Source organism: Pezoporus flaviventris, unplaced genomic scaffold (genome assembly GCF_033815535.1).
Source record: "Pezoporus flaviventris isolate CSIRO_AGI_PZ_B2104156 unplaced genomic scaffold, CSIRO_AGI_Pfla_v1 ptg000100l, whole genome shotgun sequence".
NCBI classification, from domain to species: Eukaryota; Metazoa; Chordata; class Aves; order Psittaciformes; family Psittacidae; genus Pezoporus; species Pezoporus flaviventris.
In genome coordinates this window covers 3,635,722-3,657,314 of record NW_026892648.1, presented here as the reverse complement: position 1 = coordinate 3,657,314, position 21,593 = coordinate 3,635,722, and the positions used below count along the sequence as shown (strand labels likewise).

At 42.5% G+C, this 21,593-nt stretch overlaps 1 protein-coding gene across 9 annotated transcripts in view; it reads right to left on the bottom strand.

The window, feature by feature from the left end:
* The window catches only part of UNC13B (unc-13 homolog B), a 212,763-nt gene that overhangs the window by 86,437 nt on the left and 104,733 nt on the right, over positions 1-21,593 (bottom strand). For 3 of the 9 annotated variants that reach the window (XM_061477266.1, XM_061477269.1, XM_061477267.1), the window contains exon 11: positions 1,502-1,548. In XM_061477266.1, coding sequence (XP_061333250.1) covers positions 1,502-1,548 — 47 coding nt within the window. Of the gene's footprint in view, positions 1-1,501; positions 1,549-7,750; positions 7,774-12,782; positions 16,278-21,593 lie in introns of those variants that run through there. The other 6 variants (XM_061477268.1, XM_061477261.1, XM_061477264.1 and 3 more) reach the window with 6 other exon arrangements.

Sequence of the window (21,593 nt, the reverse complement as noted above, 5' to 3'; positions counted from 1 at the left end):
GGAAGCAAAGGTGGTTTGCAATGACAGAAGATGATTGCTTCGTTCAAAGGATACCCTAATCTGCATATGAAAGAGAACACCAAACGTAAATGCTTTAATGTACTTTGTGGCTAATAAACCACAACGTAGCTAATGGTGCAATTAAAGGTTCGCCACCCACAACCACCTCCTCTGTAAACCCCCTGCATGCGCTGATACAGCAAATAAGCTGAGCTTTTGTCAAAACTACATTAGCCAGACTGTTTTATCTCATATTGAAAGAGAAAATTACCAGACTAGAGCAAACTCGCCTTGAACTGACAAAACACATCTTTAAGTATTTCAGGACTGCACGTGTATTCATCTTTCAGGCTGGGAGATCATTCTGTGTGCGTGAACCAATAAACTCAGTACATTGTCTCCTCGTTAAAGCAGGAGAAGGTGCTGCTGATAGTTAGAATAAATCACTTTCTTCTGCCCCTGCTAATTGCCAGTTCTCCAGGAACCTGCTCACTGAAGTCCCAGGCTCCTTAGGAAAGCATGGGGTTGCTAGGCAGCTCCAAGCATCCGCAGGTGTGGAGGATGCTTAGTGGGAATACCAACATCTCATAGAACAATGACTCCAAAACCAGACAGCCGTATAATGAAGCCTCAGATTTAACTTTGCATTTTATTAAGGAAGCTACCTTCAATAGTTTGAGAATTAACTTACGCATGTAGCAAGCCAACCTCTTGCTGTGATTTCAGGGCAAATCTGCTGCTACATCAGCTCCTAATGAGTGCACCACCACCAAAGCGTATCACCCTCATCACGTATAATGCACATAACCTAGCAGCCTGTACAGTGTGTCACGGTCTTTTTTTTTCCAGAGGGGATTCTAGGGAAGGCAGCTCCCACGCTGGCACCTATTATGCAGAGTGTCATGGTGAAATTACAATCAGAATTTGTCTGCTTCATCTGCTGAGAGTAGCATGTTGCAGAGAGAACACGCGGCCTCTCACTGTCACCTGTGCAAAAGAGGCATGATGATCACTGCAATGATTTCCAGACTTACCAATGTTTTGAATACTACAATGACCACATAAATCACTGCAAAGACAGAAGACTTCCCCAAAGCTACTTTTTTCTTCTAGAAAGGCACAGCAATCTTTCTGAGCTACTCTCTCCCTTCCCTGGTGCCAACAGTGACTGACTCAGGAAAAGGGATTTTATCCAGACCACCCTGGGGTGCTCAATAAGAATGTTTAATACTGTGCATAAGCACTTGCCACCATCAGGTTTCATATTATACATAACATGTTCTTAAACAGATCTCTTCAAGAGCTGCGCAGCCCACCTCCAGCTGTTTAAGAGGAGACTGAAATACAGCAGCAGCCTGACCCTAAGTGAGGCGTGGCCACTTGATTAATCCTTAAAACAGCCATTAAAAACATCAGATTTTTTTATTTAGATTGAACTGGAGACCTCAAATTACACTGTACTTATAAACACAGGGAAACAAGGTCCCAAAATACCACTTACCCTCCTTTGAGCCACGGTGGTTTTGACGGATCAGCCTCATCTTGACCCTTAAATGGGGGAAAAGAACAATATGAAATTAGTTTCTAAAAACGCCAAGAAATGTATGCAGATCATATTCCGAGGAGAGGATAACAGACCACGCTGCATGCAGGCAAATGCATACAGAAACCTATTTAAGCACCTCTGATGACCAACATACCAGGGTAAGTCATACAGACACAGACAGGCTATGCAATTTGACTGAACACCTAAACTGGAACCTGAAGAGCCTGTTCAGTGCACTTCTTCTTTCAAAAGACCAACTGTTGGCTTTTTATTTCCAACTAAACAAAACCATGAGCTATTGGAGAGCTCCTCCACTCATGCGAACATGGTCACCACCGAGGTGAACATGGTCATAATGAAGCTGTTATGAATTAAAAGCAACTTTATGAAATGCACAAATGACTGATCAACATGAAACTTTGTACAGACACTGGTGAGCTTTGCTCATGCTCAAATGCAAAGACTCGTCAGCCCCTAAGCAGGAAGGTCCCACTGCAGCTCCACACATCCATATGCAAGTATTTAATTTTCCAAGAGGTGTAAGGGCCGCCACTTGCAAGACGATTGCAGGTGAACTGGGATCTCACACTATAACAGAAAACACCACAGTCTGCAATTCTGAGGATGAATATTTATGAATTTAAGCCATGTTCTTACTTTTGTATTTGTAACATTATTATGTTCGTTTGTTTACAGAATGATGTTCTGTTTCTTTGAGAATCTTCAGGGCTGAGAAGTGCCTAAACAACTGCAAAATGCCTTAAGGAAACAAAAGATTTTGAGTAAGGGAAAGATAGGTTTATAGGTTTACCTATAACCAGAAACCTCTTTGCTCCAGCTTACAATTCACAAATTCTCCTGCTCTCCCTGAAATAAAAGCTGTTTTCAAACAGGACTAAGCAAGACACACTGCTAATAGCTAATACCCCGACCTCAGATAATCATGCCTGCCAACAGTATGAAAAGACTGCAAGTTGTATACAGTGGAAAACAAAGTACTTTATAACTTCAGAATTGTAACAAAAGAAAGGGGTATGGGTCAGGAAATAGGCTCCAGCTTTATGCCAGATAAAAGAACGAAAAAAAAGCATCTATTTGATGCCTCAATTTGTACAGAAGCAAAAGTCCAAACTTTTAATTTGTTAGTTCCAAAACTCCAGGCCTGGGCAGATCTGAAGACTACATAGTTTTTATTACTCTAAACAGGTTTGAACAACTTGACATTATCCATAATTGCATGGACACCCCAGCTTTTCTACATTATCATGCAGGAGGAGCCTAGACCCATGGTCCAACACAGCCAGAGCAGCACACCAGGGCTAGGCTCTACCCATCTCCATTCCAAGCTGTGCTTCCAAAACCCCTTAGCCTGAAGCCTGCATTTATCCCAGAGGAATCTGAATCAACTGCGAGTCAAAAGACTTTGTGAAATGCAACCAGATCCTTCAGAGCACACAAGGAAGGACTTTCACCTTCGAACACTTGGAAGAGCTGTGGCTAGAAAGCAAACCTAAATGGAACAACGTTTTATACTGGACTGAGGTTAAATCCAGTCAGTTCAACTGTACTGAATGACAGAGAATGACAAATACAAACGTGGCAACATTTGCTGGCAGAAGCAATTAGTGTGACAGGGTTTTCAATCAGTTTATCTGAGAAACTCAAAGTACAAGTGACCAATATTTGAGACATAAAAGTACTACAAATATCATGGGCAACACTGAAGCCTGGAGACCACAAGAGCATCAGAAGACCTGTTCAAGGGAAGAAGATCCAGGGAGAGTTGTTTACTTAATTAAGCAATAACCATTTCCTACAGGCAACCATGAGTCAATGGAGAACAGCTGGGAGTGTGGATGAAAGGAAGAGCAGAAAACATTATCAGGAAACAAACCTCCATCATCTCCCAGATTTTGAGACATGCCAAGTACAAATTGTTGACAGTCCAGGTAAAGTGTACTTGTTCTCATTTACTTTTAATTACTTTTGCCAAGCCTTTTATACCTACAAATAAAAACAAGAGAAGAGAAAGAGCTTCTCTAGGGTGCAACCGCACAAACCAAAAGAGCGAGCTTTCAGTAAGTGACAGTATTGATGCAGGGGCAAGGAGGTGATGGTTGTGTGTAAACAGGAGTTATCACCTGCTGAAAGTAAAGAGGTAATTTGCTCCAGGCAGCATCCTCCCTGAGAAAATGCCAAGAGAAGCAGCACCTGACTTCCATCAAAAGAGGGCTGATGCTTTGAGACTATAGAAAAGCCAATGCAGCACCCACAGTTAAGGTGTGGGGGAAGGAGGGAAATGTGATCTAGACTAGTGTAGGCTCATTATTGACTTCAGCAGCTTGAAAGTCTTCAGAACAAACACGAAGGAAAGAATTAACATGGAGGCAATTGGAAAACAGGAAAAAAATGCAACACATGGCACACCACTTTTGAAAACATGGGGGTTTTGTTCAACAAAGAAACTATTTTTCTTTACACTGTAAAATGAATTATCAACTGAATTCTCATTTCAACAAAAAACTTTTGATGCAATGCCATGTGACGTTAATAAGGCCGGATAAGCCGAGAAGGAGTGGGGAGCTTTAGGGTGGATAAACAAGTAACTGTAACTGAGCCAGCCACGGACAACGCAATGAGGATGCTAGTGGGAGTAAGCAGGATCTGCTGATAAAATCTGCTGATGACAAACACAGGAGAATTATTGATACAGAACTCAGATGGTGAGTGGAAAGAACTGATGGCAGCAAAGACTGCAACAACAGAGGATTAAACATGGTAGAAATGGCAAGGTCAAAGCCCTAAAGCCTGCCGTGAATTTGACCACACAGGAGGTGCTCCTCAGTGGAGAAGCACATGACAACAGACTTTACTTCTAGTCATCACACTGGCAACGAGCCACTAAGACAATCTGTGAGCCATTTAAGGAGAAAACATAATCCATAGAGCATGTCCAGTGGAATGTCTCTGTAAAAGTAAACCCATAAATGCCTCTGTACTGTGCTGGGAAGGCTCCTTCAGAAAGGTATATACAATCTTTTTATTCTATATCAAGGTAAAAAGAATTTACAAAGGAAAATGGCAAAGCAGTATGACGATTTAAACACAATATTATAGGAGGAGACCAGGACAGCTTACGCCAACAAAAGGCACCTTTTCCTGTGCTTATTCAATAGACATATTGTATGGACGAACTGCAGCTAAACATAAACAGAGGATGAAAATTTGAAGGTGTCTCACCATGATAGTCCAGACAGCCTTTCAAAAGGAGAAGGAGACACCACACCTAACCGGTTTTAATGAAGGAAGTTGGGCAGTTTATATATGACGTAGTGGCAGAGGGGTGGCAGTCACCAAGAAGTCCTATGCAGGTCCTTGTTGCACCAACTCATGTAGTCAAAGAACCAGAGGCTGAATTACCTATGAGTGTTGGCATGAGTGTTAACAGGGTTCAGACACCTCTGGGAGTGCCAGTTAAACAAAACAATCCATAGTTTACACCACTGTTGTGGGTAGGAACACTCCATGTATCCCTACTCCTTTAAAAAAGGCAAATGGCAATGCTGTTCAGTGGATTTTCTGCAGCTCAGGAGCTCCCCACTTTCTGAAAGCAGGACCCAGGAGGGCTCCCGTAGGTGCTCTGGATCTTGTCATCAGCCATGGATCTGTTTAAGTTCAGCCCCTGATGAGAGCATGGCTTGCTCAGGGCCTGGGCAAGCGAACAACAGGCAGATGAGAACACCACTGGAACAACTGTGAAAGTAGACACATTGAACACTTGGACATCCCCATGCTGCCTGTCACAGAAAGCATTTTGCTGGCTTATGCTTTACTTCTCTGAACAGATCTGTCACTTGATCACTTAATTTTCATCTTAATTTTTAGTAAGTAAGCACATAAAGCAGCACTGATAAGATGGAGAAGCAAACATGTAAACAAAATAGCCCACCACATCTCTATTCAATTTTGTTTTATTTCTGATGCTGATGGACGACAGTTTTACACCTACTGTCCAACAAGTATCTTCAGCTGGCAAAGTGCCTGTTACCGTAGTAATGCAGTATATTCACTCACAGTAAAGCATGCTGCAGTGAGTGGCTGAAAGGCCTTTTCCATGTAATTAAAGTTTCTTCTCAGGCAAGAAACAGTTAGCAAAATAACACTTGTGACAAAATAGCAAAGATTAATACCCTGGATTAAACACATCAACAGACATGATCATTTAAGGCACATTATTCAATGATAGAGAAGGCAATGTTTGATGAAGCCTGAAAATGAAACAAACAGGAGTTTTCACTTAGTTGGGAAAAGCAGCAGCTAGGCTTAAAAGTAACTTCAGAAATTATTTAACCAAGCTGCAATTCACAAATGTCACAGTTCATCTCATACACATGATGCTTTAATGGACAGAACAATCACATACTTCTGTAGAGGAGGAATTCCATAAGATGGACAGAGGCATAAAATAAATAAATGAATAAATAAATCACCAAGTCTGGAGCAGCACAAGAATAAGGAAGAACATCCTCAGCTCTCTTAGCCCTCTCCACATAAATCCATCCCTCCGCATAAAAGGCTTTCTCACAATGTAACTTTCCATCACATTTAAGTACTGTGTCGAGCACATTACCCTCTTAGATAAAATACAGATGTAAACCATGGAAAGATGATTTGCTTAAACAGATAACAAAATACTAATAATGATTTTTTATTTGTTTTGAAAATCATCCCAGCTTGTTTTCAGATACCATGCTTCATTATTAAACCTCAAGGCCTCAATTTAGCTATAGATTAATCTGAATCAGGCTAAAACAAGGAGCATCTGTTTCACTGTCTAAATTAAACTTCTGGTCATGCCTAATTAGAACATTTCTTCAGGGTTATTAGCAGAATTAGTCTGAACTAAATCATCCCAATTACACTAGTCAGACTTGTAGCTCAATGTCTTCATTGACCAACTACACTATGTTTTACATGGAATCCAGGGCTGCAACAAGCCAAGGGATTATTTGAAATTCATTCTACATTCCATATTCTGCAAGAAAGTCAATTTAGATAATTACTGAAGAGCCCCACAGGAAGCTCCTTCCACCTGATACATCTTCCAGTACCAATTTTCCAGCTGCCAGATGAGCAGCTGAAAGGAGGCTGTGGTGTTTTTGCACTGAAGCCAGAAGAGGACAGAACTTGACGCCAATATTTGACACCAGGTATCTCTGCATGCCTGAAAAAGCACTAAGGGACAGACATTTACCGGTAAGAATGAAACAAAACTGCTGATACATGAGCCAATAAAGCTTAGAAATGCAAATTCATCGAACTCAAAGGATGAGATCTGCATGGAGGCCAGAAGCCATGCAACGTTCAGCATACTCCAGGAAGCTGATCTGGGCTGATTCATACAACTAAGGGAGAGGCAGAAGCACTGCAGGCACTGAACCCACATAGCATAGATTCAAAAAAATACAACAGCTGACAACCTAAGAGCCAGAAACTTCTCTATATGAGGTACAGTTGCAAACACAAAACAGGATGTTACACAGCAGTCAACAAAACAATTCTGTGTATCCTCTTAGGAGAGTTACCTGTTGTCCACAGAGTGATAAGCAGAGAGTCAGCCACCCCCTGAGTGGAGAGGTAATAGCTGTAGATACTAAAGGAAAAGTCCTGCCCTTTCTGTGGGGCACACAGCCCTGCTCAAAGCAAGGAGCAGCCTGTAGCTAGCTAAAAAGGCAAAGGATCTGCAGCAGACAGCTCCCAGCATCCACAGTCCTGCTTAATCTCAGAGTGGTACTTTTTACCGTAATTGCTGTAAATGTGCAAACCAGACAGACAGAGATGGAATGAAGTAATACAGCTGACGGAAAATGAGGAAATACTTGGTTTAAACACTATTCATAAAAAGGACGACTAGAAAGATAAACAGCTTGTACTCTGCTAACACGGTGCCTGGGCACATTACGCACACCCCACAGAGCACCGAACGGAGATCACTTCAAGCATTCTTGTTTTCCTCTTTGTACAAGGTATTAAGCACTGAACAGACTCTTAATGCATACACGGTGTTAGCGATTCCTCAACAACCATAACATGCTAAACTGAATCTCAGCGCCTCAGTGGGAACAACTAGCTGCATGAAGACAAGGCATGCACACACAGGCATTTCAGGAAGAGAGGCTGGTTACAAGGGACAACACGTACAACCTGGAGCTCTCCTCTACCTCCTTCTGTGAAGAAAAAAGAGAAGGAGAGGAAAAAAAGTTAATAGACCAGATTTCTGCCATGAGCTCTGTAAAATGATTTCAGAAAGTAGGGTAAACATACGCCTCAAGTTGATACAACACTTGTGCAGCGGAGAGTTTTCCCATGTGCTTCCTGGGAGGTACACCAGTTAGTTAATCTCTAGCAACTAATCTCAAGTTAAACTAATCAAATTTTATCCATAACTGCACATGCATTTAGAATATATACTTTTGAGAGATGCTTTTTAGAGTCACAGTTCCTGTTCTATAAACTCAAGTAATCTTCATACAGAATTAGAGCTGCTATTTACCATACTGTAAAGAGAACCTGTCTTTATTACAGAGAGGAACAGATCTTTTCCCTTCTTGCCTCCCTGACTGCATCCACTGCCTGCATCTTAAGCATCCCCTCTCCTTCCCTCTTCGCCCCCTGTACATTTTACCCATTATGAGGAAACTGGTAGCTCCCACAGAACACATTTTGCTTTTGCAGATACCATAATGCAGAGAAATACTTTCTGGGTTTATAAATCTAGGCAATCCTCCTCTGAGAAAAAGGAAAAAAAAAAAAGAAATAAAAATCCAGAAGCCTCCTACACTAAATCTCATGTTTATGGATAGGCAATTTCATGGCTAGTAAAGTTATATGAGAGTCATACTCAAAACTTCCGGTACAGGCGCGATATTTTTTAAGTAAGTCTTCCAATCAGATAATTCTATATCTGCATAGGAGAATCATACTACTCATTTGCATATGAAAGATGGAGGGGAAGGAATATCTTCATGGCAACAAGGGCCACTCAAATTGGTTTAAAAGCAAAAATAGTTTTTGAAGTTACTGTCTGTATGGGTGTAATTACACACATGCAATCACTAAGACAGGAAAATAGAGCAGCTATTTTGACTCAATCACTGAGGAGAAGTCAAATCACTTCAGCAAATGAAGTGCTGGATTGTAGCTAAAATAAAACCCCTACTTTCCAACTTAAGACATGCCTGCGTGGATGCTCATCAGGGAGGAAAGCCTCCGGACTGCCCTGTGGGCCTCTCCTTCATGAGCTAATGGGGGAGAAAACGCAAGCGGAAGGATGTTGCCATGCTCTGCGCAACAGCCGGTGCTGCAGGAGTGCCGTGATTTGACAGTCAGCTCCGCACAGACCTGCCAACCTGGAGAAGCTGAGCAAATCTGGGGTCCATCCCAGACTCTGATGGGAACATGCTTTTTTGGGCGCTGTCATGTCTGTCTGTTCCCCTCTGAAGTCACCTTCCGTACAATCCCCCCGCCCATCCCATTCTGTTCGGCAAAACCTCACCCGGGCAGACCTATTTCCACTGGTTTTGTCCTTCTCACCCCAAATCCTTCAAACCCCATCTCTCCTGAGGTGGTCCCTGGGGTTGTTTCAGCTTGTCCCAGGCAGATACAGACTTCCGTCATTCCTGTGTTTGTATTTGAACCAGATTCCTTCCTGATGTCTCCTGTGAAGTCTCACAGAGCAGGAGATGCAGAAGACCTGGACTTGTGTCCCCTCTCAGGTCTGCCATGGCTCTCAGTCATGCCGAGCAGGGAAAACCCTGCTTTAGCCCCCGGCTGGAAAACACTGAGGACAGATGGAGTCTCTGGCAGCACAACAGCTCAACTGTAGCAAGCTACCAGTGAGCATATGCAAACTACACATTTTTCAAAAGCTTATTCACTTGGCTCATTTGGGGTTGATTTTCCACAGAAAAAAATCCTTGACACAGACTACCACTGCCAAATTTTAAGGCCTGAGGGCACTAGAGTTTCCGAAATATAGGTCAAACTTATTTTCATAGAAACAGAAAGCAGTAAATCTTGCATTACACTCATTTTTTTTTCAAAGAAAATAAAAAAAGAGGATTATTTTGGCATAAATTCCATGCATGTCTTTTATTTCTGAGCCCCTTCATTTTAAAGCTGTTAGGGACAGTTTCAGGCCAAATACAAGGTTTGGTAAAGCTCTGAGCAACTGCAGACACAGATGTAAAATCTTCAGATTATCTTTCATTAAAGCAGGTGTGCTCACAGAACCATCAGTGGTGACTAATTCAGTTATACAGGCCGACTGCAGAATTATTTCACCATTCCACTTTTGAGTAGTCAAATAACATCTGCAAAAATCTCTGTCATTTCAGGGCTTCTTTTAAACGTACACAAAATCCAACTGTCTTCAACTTCACTTATGCTGGGGACTTTATTTCCCCTTTTTCTTGGATTAAAACTTTAAAAACTTGCTTAGATTTTCAGCAGATATTTTAGTTTTTCCCTTTGGACTTCAAATTAAACACAATTACTTATAAGCATCTGCCAAGTTCTTAATTGTTCTGATAATTTGCATCTGTGTACAGCTATAAATAATTTAAACTTTTATGATAGCGCATCCTATCTCTGATTCACCAAAATACACAGATTTACCAACACCTTCAAAGTTATCATCCATTCTTTCGCTGCAGACTGCTGCCAAACACACTTAATAAAATACCTTGAACTGAACTTTCAAGTGGGTGTGAGTAACAACAGTGATCATTCAGGCTCAGAAGCAAAAAGCCAGTAGGCAGAACTGAGTTTTCAATGGACCTGACCCAGAAGCTTAACATCCTATTAAGAACAAATACATATTTTAAAGAAGGTTATATATATACTCATCTGCAGCTGAGAAAAAAAAAGCAAAACCAACAACCTTCCCTTGCATGGAGCATGATCTTTTTCCCAAAGGAAGAATATAAAAGCTTGGCTCAAACTTACTTTGAGTACAGTGAAGAAGCACATAAAACTGTTGCTTCCCTTTCTCAGAAATGCATGCCAAAACAAGCCTATTTCAATTTGAATGAGTACCCGATTAATTTTGCCCTGCTCTACAGCCCTTTGCAATACTGTCTTCCCCTTCTCTTGCTCTCGCTACAGCTTAGTGGTTATTCGCCTGCTGGATCCTTTTCCACTCACTCATCCTTCATGAGCACTGCTGTGTTGATTGTATCCCTTAACCTCTGCTCGGGACAGGCATGCTCTTCCCAGCTCGCCTGCCTTGCTTTGGTGGTCTGAGCTGCTTTGCTTCCTGACAGCTCCTCCAGGCTTTTTTTTTCCCCAGGTTCTCTCATTTCTTATCCCTTAACCAGTGTTTTCCACTGCCCTTGACTCCCTTAGACTTCTGCTGTCTCTCAGAGCACATTTCTTACATTGTGATTTCATCCCGTACTTACTGTTGGAACTTCAGTTGTCATATTTAACATACAGATACAACTTCACATTGGTGTCACACAAGCATCAATCAACTCTTTGTCACATCACTGCAGGATATTCAGGAGGACTGAACCAGGGAGACTCAGCAATGCCAATCCACCCTGCAGCCAGCTCTAGGGTACTAGATCCAGCAGTGATCCTCCTCCTCCTCCTTTTCAACTGTTCTGGCTACTTCTCGCCTTGTGAACATGCCTGTATTGCTCAAACTCTGCTGAGATGAGCAGCCTCCTCTCACATTCAGAAATAGGTTATTTCAGTGTTTCTGCTGCACTGTGGCAAATGCTAACCCACTGTGCATTTCCTCAGGTCCTAAAATTAGGACTTATGTCCAGGACTTAAGCACTATGCAAACACTGCCTAAAACCAGGGAAAGAATTAACAGAAAGTAAAAATAGCTTTCCGATTTTCTTTTTCGTTTTTTTTTTAAGGCATATACTAGCCATGTTTTAGTAATCTAAACATTCCCTTCAAACTCAAAAATACATATGTGTCTGTGCCAAGCCTGCTAACAAATCCTCGTGTTTCCCTCATTAACAACCTATTGTTTGAATCAACTTCCGTTCTAAGGACCTCATACAAAGTTAAGAAAGCAAAGAGCTGATTACAAGCTTTATGATCTGCATAACTGAGAAGGTCACTGGTACAGAAGTCAAATATAGATTGACAGATTGTTTCTTCACATCAAAAGCACAGTTGCTGGAAAAGACACTTGGAATGAGACAACTCTTTCAGAGAGAAAAAGAGCACTCTGATTATTCTGACTAGCTTTCATGATTGCAGGGAGAAAAGTGCAAGTATTTAATACAAGGAGGTTCACAATAACGATGTAAAGATTTCAAGCTGTAGTTCCAATATTTTCCACTCTTAAAACAAAGCCTTTTCCCTTTACTGTGCAGCAATTTGGATATGACACCAAGGAAGTTTGGAGAGGGAGAGGGCAGATGGACCTACACTTCAAGGTTAGGTTTCATTTTACCAAATCAAGGCCTATCAAACATGGTTCATCAAAACATGTCAGTCACTTCTACCTCCCACATCCTCATGAATGGGTTAACCAGCACTCTTTTATGGCTGGATAAGCCCACATCTGCTGCGGTCAAACACTTCAGTACCTATGCTGGCAGCAAGGGATATAGCTCCACTGAAATGGAAGATTTCTCATCTCATGGACAAGTTATAGAAACAATACAAAAACACAGGTGTCAACTTCTTTATTTTTGTTCTTAAAGGTCTCTATTAGGTTGACATCTAGCAGTGATGAAACATTGAGAACTCCCACTTCGTGATGGAGCCAGTTGAAGTCTGGATCCACTCAGCTCTCAAAACTGCAAGTCTGGCTACTTATAGCTCAGAGGCACACTTTGTTATCACATGTCTTAACTATTATATTTAACAAGAAACTAAGTCACGAATTATGACGAAAAAACTTAACACCTGCTATTTTGAAAATGCACTACAAATCACTCTCTTTCCCTCAAAGTAAAAGAAAGAAAAGAGGTGAAGTTTGGTAACTTGCATTTCAGTGTGTTAAACAATAAATTTTCGGGGGGGGGGGGGGGGGGAGGGGGGAGTGAAGAGAAGGTTGGTCCGTACCATTGCACAGCACCATGTCTTGTGTTCATAACTATGTCCTCATAACTTCTAATAAACTGTCCACCCACAGAGTGAGGTTTTGACTACTGGCTGCACAAATATCACACCTTGACAACTCCTTAAAAGCATTGTTTTGGTTTACCTGAATTTGTCTCCTCAGCAGAAATCCAGTTTCCTTCCTGTGCTAATTCTTTTAAGAGTCTCCTACGCATCTGTCTCTTTTCCCTCAGCACATTTTTGAAATTGTTGATGCATTTGTTCAGGTAGATGGTCTCTGCGCAAACCTTGTCGAGGCTCATCGGTCTGCAGTCCTTCGCTGGCTCAGGTAGAGAGTTCACATCTCCCCCCAGCTCCTCAGGAGGTAAGCGTTGCCCAGCCGGGATTTCACACTCGGAAGATGGCATCGCACTGGAAACGGGAGGCTCATGTGGAACAGAGGAAAGGCTGGAAGGAACAAGCTGCATCTGACCAGATGCTTCACTGTTGGCAGTTGTGTTTGCCTGGCTCTCAGAGGACTGACTAGGAGGGGTTTCGGCAAAGTTGTCAGAGCTGCCACACATACCTGAACTGGTCAGCATCAGTGTATTGTCATCATCCATCTGTAAGCCACTATCATCTTCCAGAAGGGCTTCAGAATCGCTTGTCTCCAGTTTGTGAAACACCACCTGCAGAGCAGACCTGAAGTGATGAATAGCTTTCCCAAGCTTATTAGTGTAAAACTTCATGTCTACAAGATCAATGTTGTCCCGGGAATGGTCAAGGAAATACTGGGAATTTTCCAGGACATCCCTAAAGACCTGATCAGTTGGATCTTGATCATTCAGGTCCATTTGGATCATATCCTTCAAACTGTCACTACTGTCAGCCATTTCATCTGTTGTATGATCATAGCTAATAGTTGTCACCCCACTAGAAACATCTTCTCTTTGAATATCAGCTTTCTCCACACCGGTGAGTTTGCATGGGTTATCACCATCTATGTCAATCTCTTCTGTGGTTATCCCTTCATCTTTATCTAGAATGGAAGAACAATTCTCAGTGATACTTTCAGTGTCAAGCTTGTGCTCGCTGCTATTGCTTGAAGCAGATATCTGGCTTGCATGGCCTGAAGAGTCAGATGAGCAGCAGTAATTTCCATCACTTGATTTGGTCAAACTGCTCACCTGAGGATTTTGCAGAGATTCATGAAGGGCCTGGTGATGACTGTCATCTGAAGGATGCTCACTGCAGCTTATTGACTGTGCTTCCTTCCCACTTTCAGGCACCAAATTGCTTTTCTTAGTCAAGGTTGATTTTTGCACAGAATCAAGTCTCTCCCCTACACACTGTGTTTTCTTGCTCGTGCTTTTATTCTTAACCTGGCCTGAGTCCGTTCGAAGGTGCCCACCTCCATCAGGATCCACTGAGCTGCGATGGTTCTTCTTGAAGCCAGCCTGTGAAGAGACTGAATCTGTTTTGTGGCCCCTTTGGCCACTCTTATGCTTCTGCTCTTCACTGGTAGCAACCCGGACCCCTGAGCTTTGCAGAAGGGCAGACTTCTGTAAAATAAAGTCTCTCTGTTCACAACTGACAAGTTTCACAACTGCTGGTCTTGGCGTTAGTGGCTTGCCTTTTCCAATATCTGATCTATAAGCATCTTTTATATACTTACTGTACTGGATACCATTGAAACAGTGATATTCAGACAAGAAGTTACAGATAAGCTCTAGTGTGTTCTCACCATCTTCTTCTGGGATGCCATAAAAATACAACACTGGCTCTTCCTTGTGTGCCTCCTTACTTGACTCCCGAGCATGTGTACCCTGGGTTTTGCTTGCGGAACCACTTTGCAGGCCTTCTATCTCACTCAAGACCGTGTCCACACAGCTGGAGACTTCATCCACAGAGCCTTTTATCAACGTGAGATGCTCCCGGAGCTCTGCAATCTCTGTCTGGATGCGACTTATTCCCTGGAGCTCTTTAACAATATAATCAACCACGTCAGCTGAGCGATCTTTCGATTGCCGTCTACGACTCTTGTATGTGGTGGGGGTTTCCTGGAGAAAGTAATCCTGCCTTTCAGCTACCTCGCTCCAGCTCATGGTAACGCTCAGGGAAGAACGGTCCTGTCCCTCAGACACTCTGCCCTTTCTTTCAGAAGAGGTCTGCATTGTACTATCAGAAGAAGTTCCCTGTAAGTCCTTCTTGTTCTGTTGGACTGAGCATGGTATTTTCACGTAACCATCCCAGTTGAGTTCCACCTCGCCAACACACACTTCGCTCACTCCTTTGGAATCACGTCCTCCATCCTGATGAAAGTCCCCTCCAGCAGCAGAAAATTCAGTGCTCGCTGAGCTCCTCTTCATTCCACAAACAAACATGTCCGTTTCAATCTCCACTGGGGAGAGCTGGCAGTGATGAGCATGGTTTGGATTCTCATCTACCTGGCCTTGAAGAAACCTCTTCATTTTGTCCCGCAGAAACAAGTGGAGTTTTTGTTTGCGGAATTGCTTCCTGCCCCACAGTTTTACAACAGGTTTTCTGAGCAGAAGCACAATTTCATTTTCTTGCCTTTTCAATCTACTTCTAGCAAACATCAGCACCAGTGCTTCTCATAGTGCCACAAGCTGCACAAGCACACATCAATCACTTCCTAATGCACAACTCGCATCCAGTTTTTACTCTGTCACGAAGCAGCTAACAAAAGAGGGGAGAAAACATTACATTTTGGTTCAGACAGAAATAGCCAAAGTCACTTAAGCAACAGAATGGAAAAAAAACCAACAAAACAGCATACACATAAAAGCAGACAGAAAGAGGATGTGCTATTTAAAGAGTACAGACATCATCTTGGTTTTGGCCACCTCCCCAGATCAGGTCCTTTTTTGTCAAAATAAGCATTCCTCACTCCTTCTTATACCCAATAAAGTAAGATAAAATTAAAAAGAGTAAAAAAAAAAAAAAAAAAGGAACAATCAAAGAGCAATTATGTGACCATTCCCTTTTTTTTACCAGGTTTGCAAATTACTAAGCTGAGCTCCTGGCAATTGAGCACTGTGATTTAATTACCCCTCTGAACAGAGAATTCTGACAAGTATAGTGATTCTTCTATCCCTGCATATTTCCTTTCCTTTCAAGTCCATAGTCTTCATCCTTCCTTGCTTCAAACCAAAGCAGAAATCAAGTTTAACTTGGCACAGTACCAGCTATCCCACAAGAATTGCACAAAGTGATGTGAAGTGGCAGGAAAACTGGATGACAGATTTTAAGTGTAAAAACTTGTTATTTTAATATTTTTATCTTAATATTTTGCTATGAAACACTAAAAAAAAAACACTAAAAAAAACCAACAAAACCTTAAAGCTTACAAGCTCCTAAGTTAACCTGTAGTTAAATATGCCACACTCAGCATATGTACGAACAGGCTGAGCTGACAGCATGAAGATTCTGCACGTCACTTCTACTCCAACCCCCAAGATTCTGCAGTGGATCATTTTCCCAATTTAAATCACCACTGTAAAGAGCAACAACAACAAAAAAAGCCTATGTTAACTACTTAAAACTTTTATGGCTCTTCACTGCCGCACTCACTAAGCAACAATCAGCCAGAGGGTAAGGTGGACAGACACCCATACAGAGGTCCTCCTGGAGCCAAGGTCACTGGATGACAATGTCTGATTCAGTTTGGAGACCTCCTGCTGAAACAGATATTCTGACTCGCATTCTTGTTTAAGACCTATAGTAATTGTCTTTCACTTTTATGATTACCTTAGTTCTAAAAACTTTCAGCCTAACTTAAATATTGCCAAGCACGTCCTGCTTCGCCATGTTTTTTGCCATGTAGAAAGGATCAGAAACAGGGGGTTTAAACTTGTTTTAGCTTTAGCGGGTTTAAGACTAATGTGTGGCTGTTCCATTTGCACCTTCTTTGGCTCTCCCAAGGTGGTCTTTGCAACCCTGAAGCCTTCTGGGGGGCGGGACACATGTAGTCCCAATAGCACCCACCGGGGATCGCTGAACCAGGTGCTGAGCCCAAATGTTTCATGCTCTCATGGTAAGCAGAGGACAAAACACTACCATAGCTCTGTCTGCACTTGATTGAGGCCCAATCCATTGGGCCTCCCAATTCCAAGCATTCTTACTGCCCAAGGGCCAGCTCCAGAGCTCACAGGAGCTTTCACCTAGTGCTTCTTTCAAATATCACACAATCTCAAAGCACTAACTCAAAGTTTCTATACCTGCACCAATCCCAAACTGCTGCAGTGCAGAAACCCTCCCTAACACATCCTCCAGCTCCAGATGACAGCCATTCACACTACCACCAGCATTTCTCTGTCAGTGAGCGTTTTCATCCTGGTGAACATCTTGTTTTCATTTTTGCTGTTTCATTTTGGGGGCAGGGAACAAGAGAGTGGGTTTTGATCTGGAGGAAGCAACATTCACAAATACCACTCTCTATAATCAGAGCTAATTAATATGCTATAACACAGGCTGCATCTGTGCTTCAGGTTTAAGCTCCATCATCCAGCATTTAAGCTGAACTTCTATGACAAAGATAATACCTGCCCTTATGTAGGCTAAACAAATTCCCTGTTTGATTGTCAGCTTCTTAAAGAAAACATATTTTAGTTTCTATATAAAATATAGAACAGGTTGCCCAAGGAAGTGGTGGATGGTCCATCCCTGGCAGCGTTCAAAGCCAAGTTGGATCATGCCTTGGACAACATGATCCAGTGTGAGCTGTCCCTGCCAGTGGCAGTGGGTTGGAACTGGATAATCTTAAGGTCCTTTTCAATCCAAACCATTCTATGATTCTATAAATTTTCAGGCCATTGGTCCATAAAGACCAGGTCTTCTTTTTGAGGTCTTTCTCATCTATTTCCTCATGGGACAGTGTTGACCTGAGAAATACTTGCTCAAGCTCGCCTCTTCTCCCACTTACACAGTTTACCTTCCAACTGAGTGGCTAACTGGTGTTTAACACCAGAAACACACTTTTGTATCAGTATCAAGAAGCAAACCCTCAGGGAGCAAGCACCTGAATTCAACAGCAGCCAAGAAGAAGAGCTCTACAGCTATGGCTCCCTACACATGTTGCTTGAGGGGAGCACAGAGATGCTAATTTCAAGTATTTACCAAGATATTGTACCCCAAACAGTAGGAGAAAAGCCTATACCTGCTTGTGCATGGATTCCTTCAGAAAGCTCAACATTCCACACTTCTTTTTGCATGCAGGTTTCAAGGCACCAGAGGGGCTTAATGATCAATTTAGTGTTAACAAAAAAGAAATCTGTTCTAGCAGGAGTTCACCCTCATTTCCTTTGTCTGCTGCAGCTCTCCAGCAGCAGTTTGTTAAGGAGAACACTTATTCCTGCTGAACACTTAACTTGCAGCCGTTTCAAAGCAGGCAGCTCAGTGCAAACACTACAATGCTGTCATTTTTAGTTATATATGTAGTGTTTGTGGTATATACATATGTATGCATAGGTATATATAGATACATAGAAATACTTACTTTATTGGAGGTTTTTGAAAAACTATCTTTGATTCCCAATACCAGCAATATCTTTCCAGCAAGAGCTTCCTCCAGGAAACAAGGCCAGAGCAGAACACGAGGATGGCAGCTCCGGCTCAGAGGGAAGCCTTCTACCTCCCCATGCAGTGGGTGGCAGTGAACGGAAATATCCATTTCCATTAAAGAGCAAATCACTGCCCACTGACAAGAATGACAAGAAGCAAGAAGCACCTCTCCCACAGGATTCCTCCCTCCAATCCCCATATTCTACCACCCCAGAAACACACTCAGACCTGGGTATTCCCCCTCCTCATCCTTTGGGCTGGCTCCACAGTGCCTTTGTACCTCCTGCCAGGGTCCTCCGTTCCTCCTTCCACCCAGGGTTGCGTATGTGCTCCTGTCCCCTTCCAGCACTCTAGCCTAAGTGCTCTGCAGTCACTTGTCTCCCTGTGAAGATCCCTTACTCCTCTGATGTTACCTGTGTTAGGGTCATACTCCTTTGTAGCACAGATAGGCAAAGTGACAATGGAAATTAATGCATGTTCAGCCAGGAAAAAAAACATAAAAACCTTATTTGGATGCAAATCACAGAATCACAGACTGGTTTGTGTTGGAGGGTTGGAAGGGACCTTAAAGCTCATCCAGTTCCAACCCCTGTCATAGGCAGGGACACCTTCCACTAGAGCAGGTTGCTCCAAGCCCCGTCCAACCTGGCCTTGAACAATGTCACAGCTTCTCTGGGCACCCTGTGCCAGCGCCTCGGCACCCTTACAGGGAAGAACTTGTCCTTCATATCTAATCTAAATCTCCCTCTGACAGTTTAAACCCATTCCCCTTTTTCCTGTCCCTACAGGCCCTTGTCAAAATCCCCTCTCCAGACTTCTTGTAGCCCCCTTTAGGCACTGGACAGAGCAGAATCCTTGCTGAAGTCTTTTTCTCTTCCAGAATCAATCCTGGAGTCTGCACATAACAAGAAATCAAGTCTTTAAAGAAAAAGTATTTGCATCCTGGTATCCTGCCAGATACTGCAGGCCCTCACTGACTACATGATCTTCATTCTGACTGCCTTTTTAGCAGGCTTTTCTCTCCAGGAGAATTCCATGCTCAGTTCAGCCCAGTTGTCTCTGGGTTGGCAGACTGAAGGGTGGCATGCACCACTTCTATATCCCCCAACTCCCCAAAAGGAAGCCAGGCTCAAGCTAAGCAGGAGGAAGACATTGCTGGCTTTACTTGAGGATATTTAGGTTGTTTTGCTATTGCCAGGATGACAAATTAAGATTTTAAACAGGGGAAAGAGGTGAACTATGACCAATAATGCACAGCTTATTACCTTGTCACCATGCACACTTCCAAAATATCCTTGAAATATATGAGTAACAGTTATTTCTCCTCCTTACATATGATTTGCTCTAATAATAGGAGCAAAACCATGGCATACCAGCACCAATGAGTGACAAAAAAGAACATGAAAAATCCCATGAAGGAATAAAATGCGATTATGAGATCTCTGCTTAGCTGGGGATCAGTCACACTTTACACTTAATAGCATCCTGGGGAAGATCAGGCTCTCACCAGAGAGATGGCTCCCATCACCCCTGAGCAGCATCTTCACTTCTGTGAGCCACTGGGCAAGGACGGTTCAAAACCAAGGCAGCACTGCAATGCCTTCAGCACTGCCTTGCACAGCAGTGATATAGCTGCAGTCAAGTGGAAGAACAGGTGGTGAGAGCAGCACCACTACATCCTTTAAACCTCTGCAGAGATGAGGTAGGTTTATCTTACAGAATCACAGAATGATACAGGTTGGAAAAGACCTTTAAGATCACTAAGTCCAACCACTAACCTAACACTGCCAAGTCCACCACTATCCATATTCCGAAGTCCCACATCTCCCTGTCTTCTAAATACCTCCAGGGATGGTGACTCCACTACTTCCCTGGGCAACCTGTTGCAGTGCTTAACAACCCTTTTTACTGGCTATCTGGTTTTCATGCCATGAACAGAAATACTGAGACATCTGTACCCCGCACCATGTTAAGAAGGCGCTGGTACCCCAGGGTAGACATGATGTTCAGAGTCACCTGCAAAGAGGTACAAAACCTATCAACTCTGACTAAAAAAAAAACATTTCACAGCAGCCTCTCTGGCTATCGACTCATGCCACCATGGCACTGAGTGAAGTCTTTTAGATTAGACTGTATTTATAGTATGTGCCACGCAAAGTGGTATTGCATTACCTGCACTAGCAGTTAGTAAAAAGCAGTAAAATTACTGATAAATGGTCTTGCTGCTTTGTAAAGAACCATTTAAACATCAAGTATATCAATAAGTAAAATGCAGGACATTCTGGAGGAAAAAAAAAAGGTTTTGGCATTAACAAGAAACAGAAATCATGGCTAAGGCTGCCATAGCAACATCGCCCCAGCATTCCGCATGCTGAAACATCCACTCTTCCTGGGAGTATTATAGCATTTTTAAACACATTAATTGCTCAAAGAATCTTAACAACAAGGCTTAACAGACATGTGAAGGGTTACCACCAGCTTCACCTATTTCTGACTTCTGGACATGAGGATGCAATTTTCTAATTAACATGATGAGATTTAATTTTGTGTTGGAACATACCTAAACATGACATCATCACTTGCTTTTGAGAATGTGTCTGTTTTCAAACCTTCTCCTGATAATTAACAAGAACTTTAACTTTTAAGTCCTGGCATGAGTGATGGGAACAAGAAGGTGATGAGCAGAGTGATCTTGGGCAGAGCAACAGGATCAGAGAACAAAATGGACTCTTGAAAAATGTATTCACCTCAGGACATTTTGACTAAAAGCAAGGTACAGAGAGATACATGGCACTTCACAGTGGATTAAAGAGGAAATACATCTATACTATTGAAAATGCAGTAGTTACAAAAGGATGAGAATTATTTAACAATGTGAGCAAAGAAACTATTACTACGCAGTTGCTCGGTAACCCTTTCACGGTCCTATTGCATCCAAACCTCAGCCTAGGTTCTTGTTCAGGAATTACAGCAAAACCACATCCCAGCCCTGCCTGCAGAACTTTCTGAAATTTTAAGTACTTCCAACAACGTCTGCAGGTTTCAACTGTACCTACAGGTTTGTTTCAATAAAGGTGGGCAAAAACTGCGTTACCACACTTCAATGCAGACATCCATGAGAGCCAGCCTTCACACTGGTCACATTTTAGACAAACAAACACTCAAAGTCTTTCCAGAGCAGTCTGATAGATGTGTCAAAAGGACAGGTTTGGCCAGCCAGTTATCCTCATGGTGGAAAACTGATGCAGGGAACACTGAATATTGGCTGAATGAATTAAAAAGTCCTATACCTCCGAGACCGCAGTTCTCACCTTTTACACAAGGGCATTAAACAGGGGCAAAAACTGCCTCTGAATAACATTTCGCTGCACCAGCAAGTTATTGGTGTAGCTAC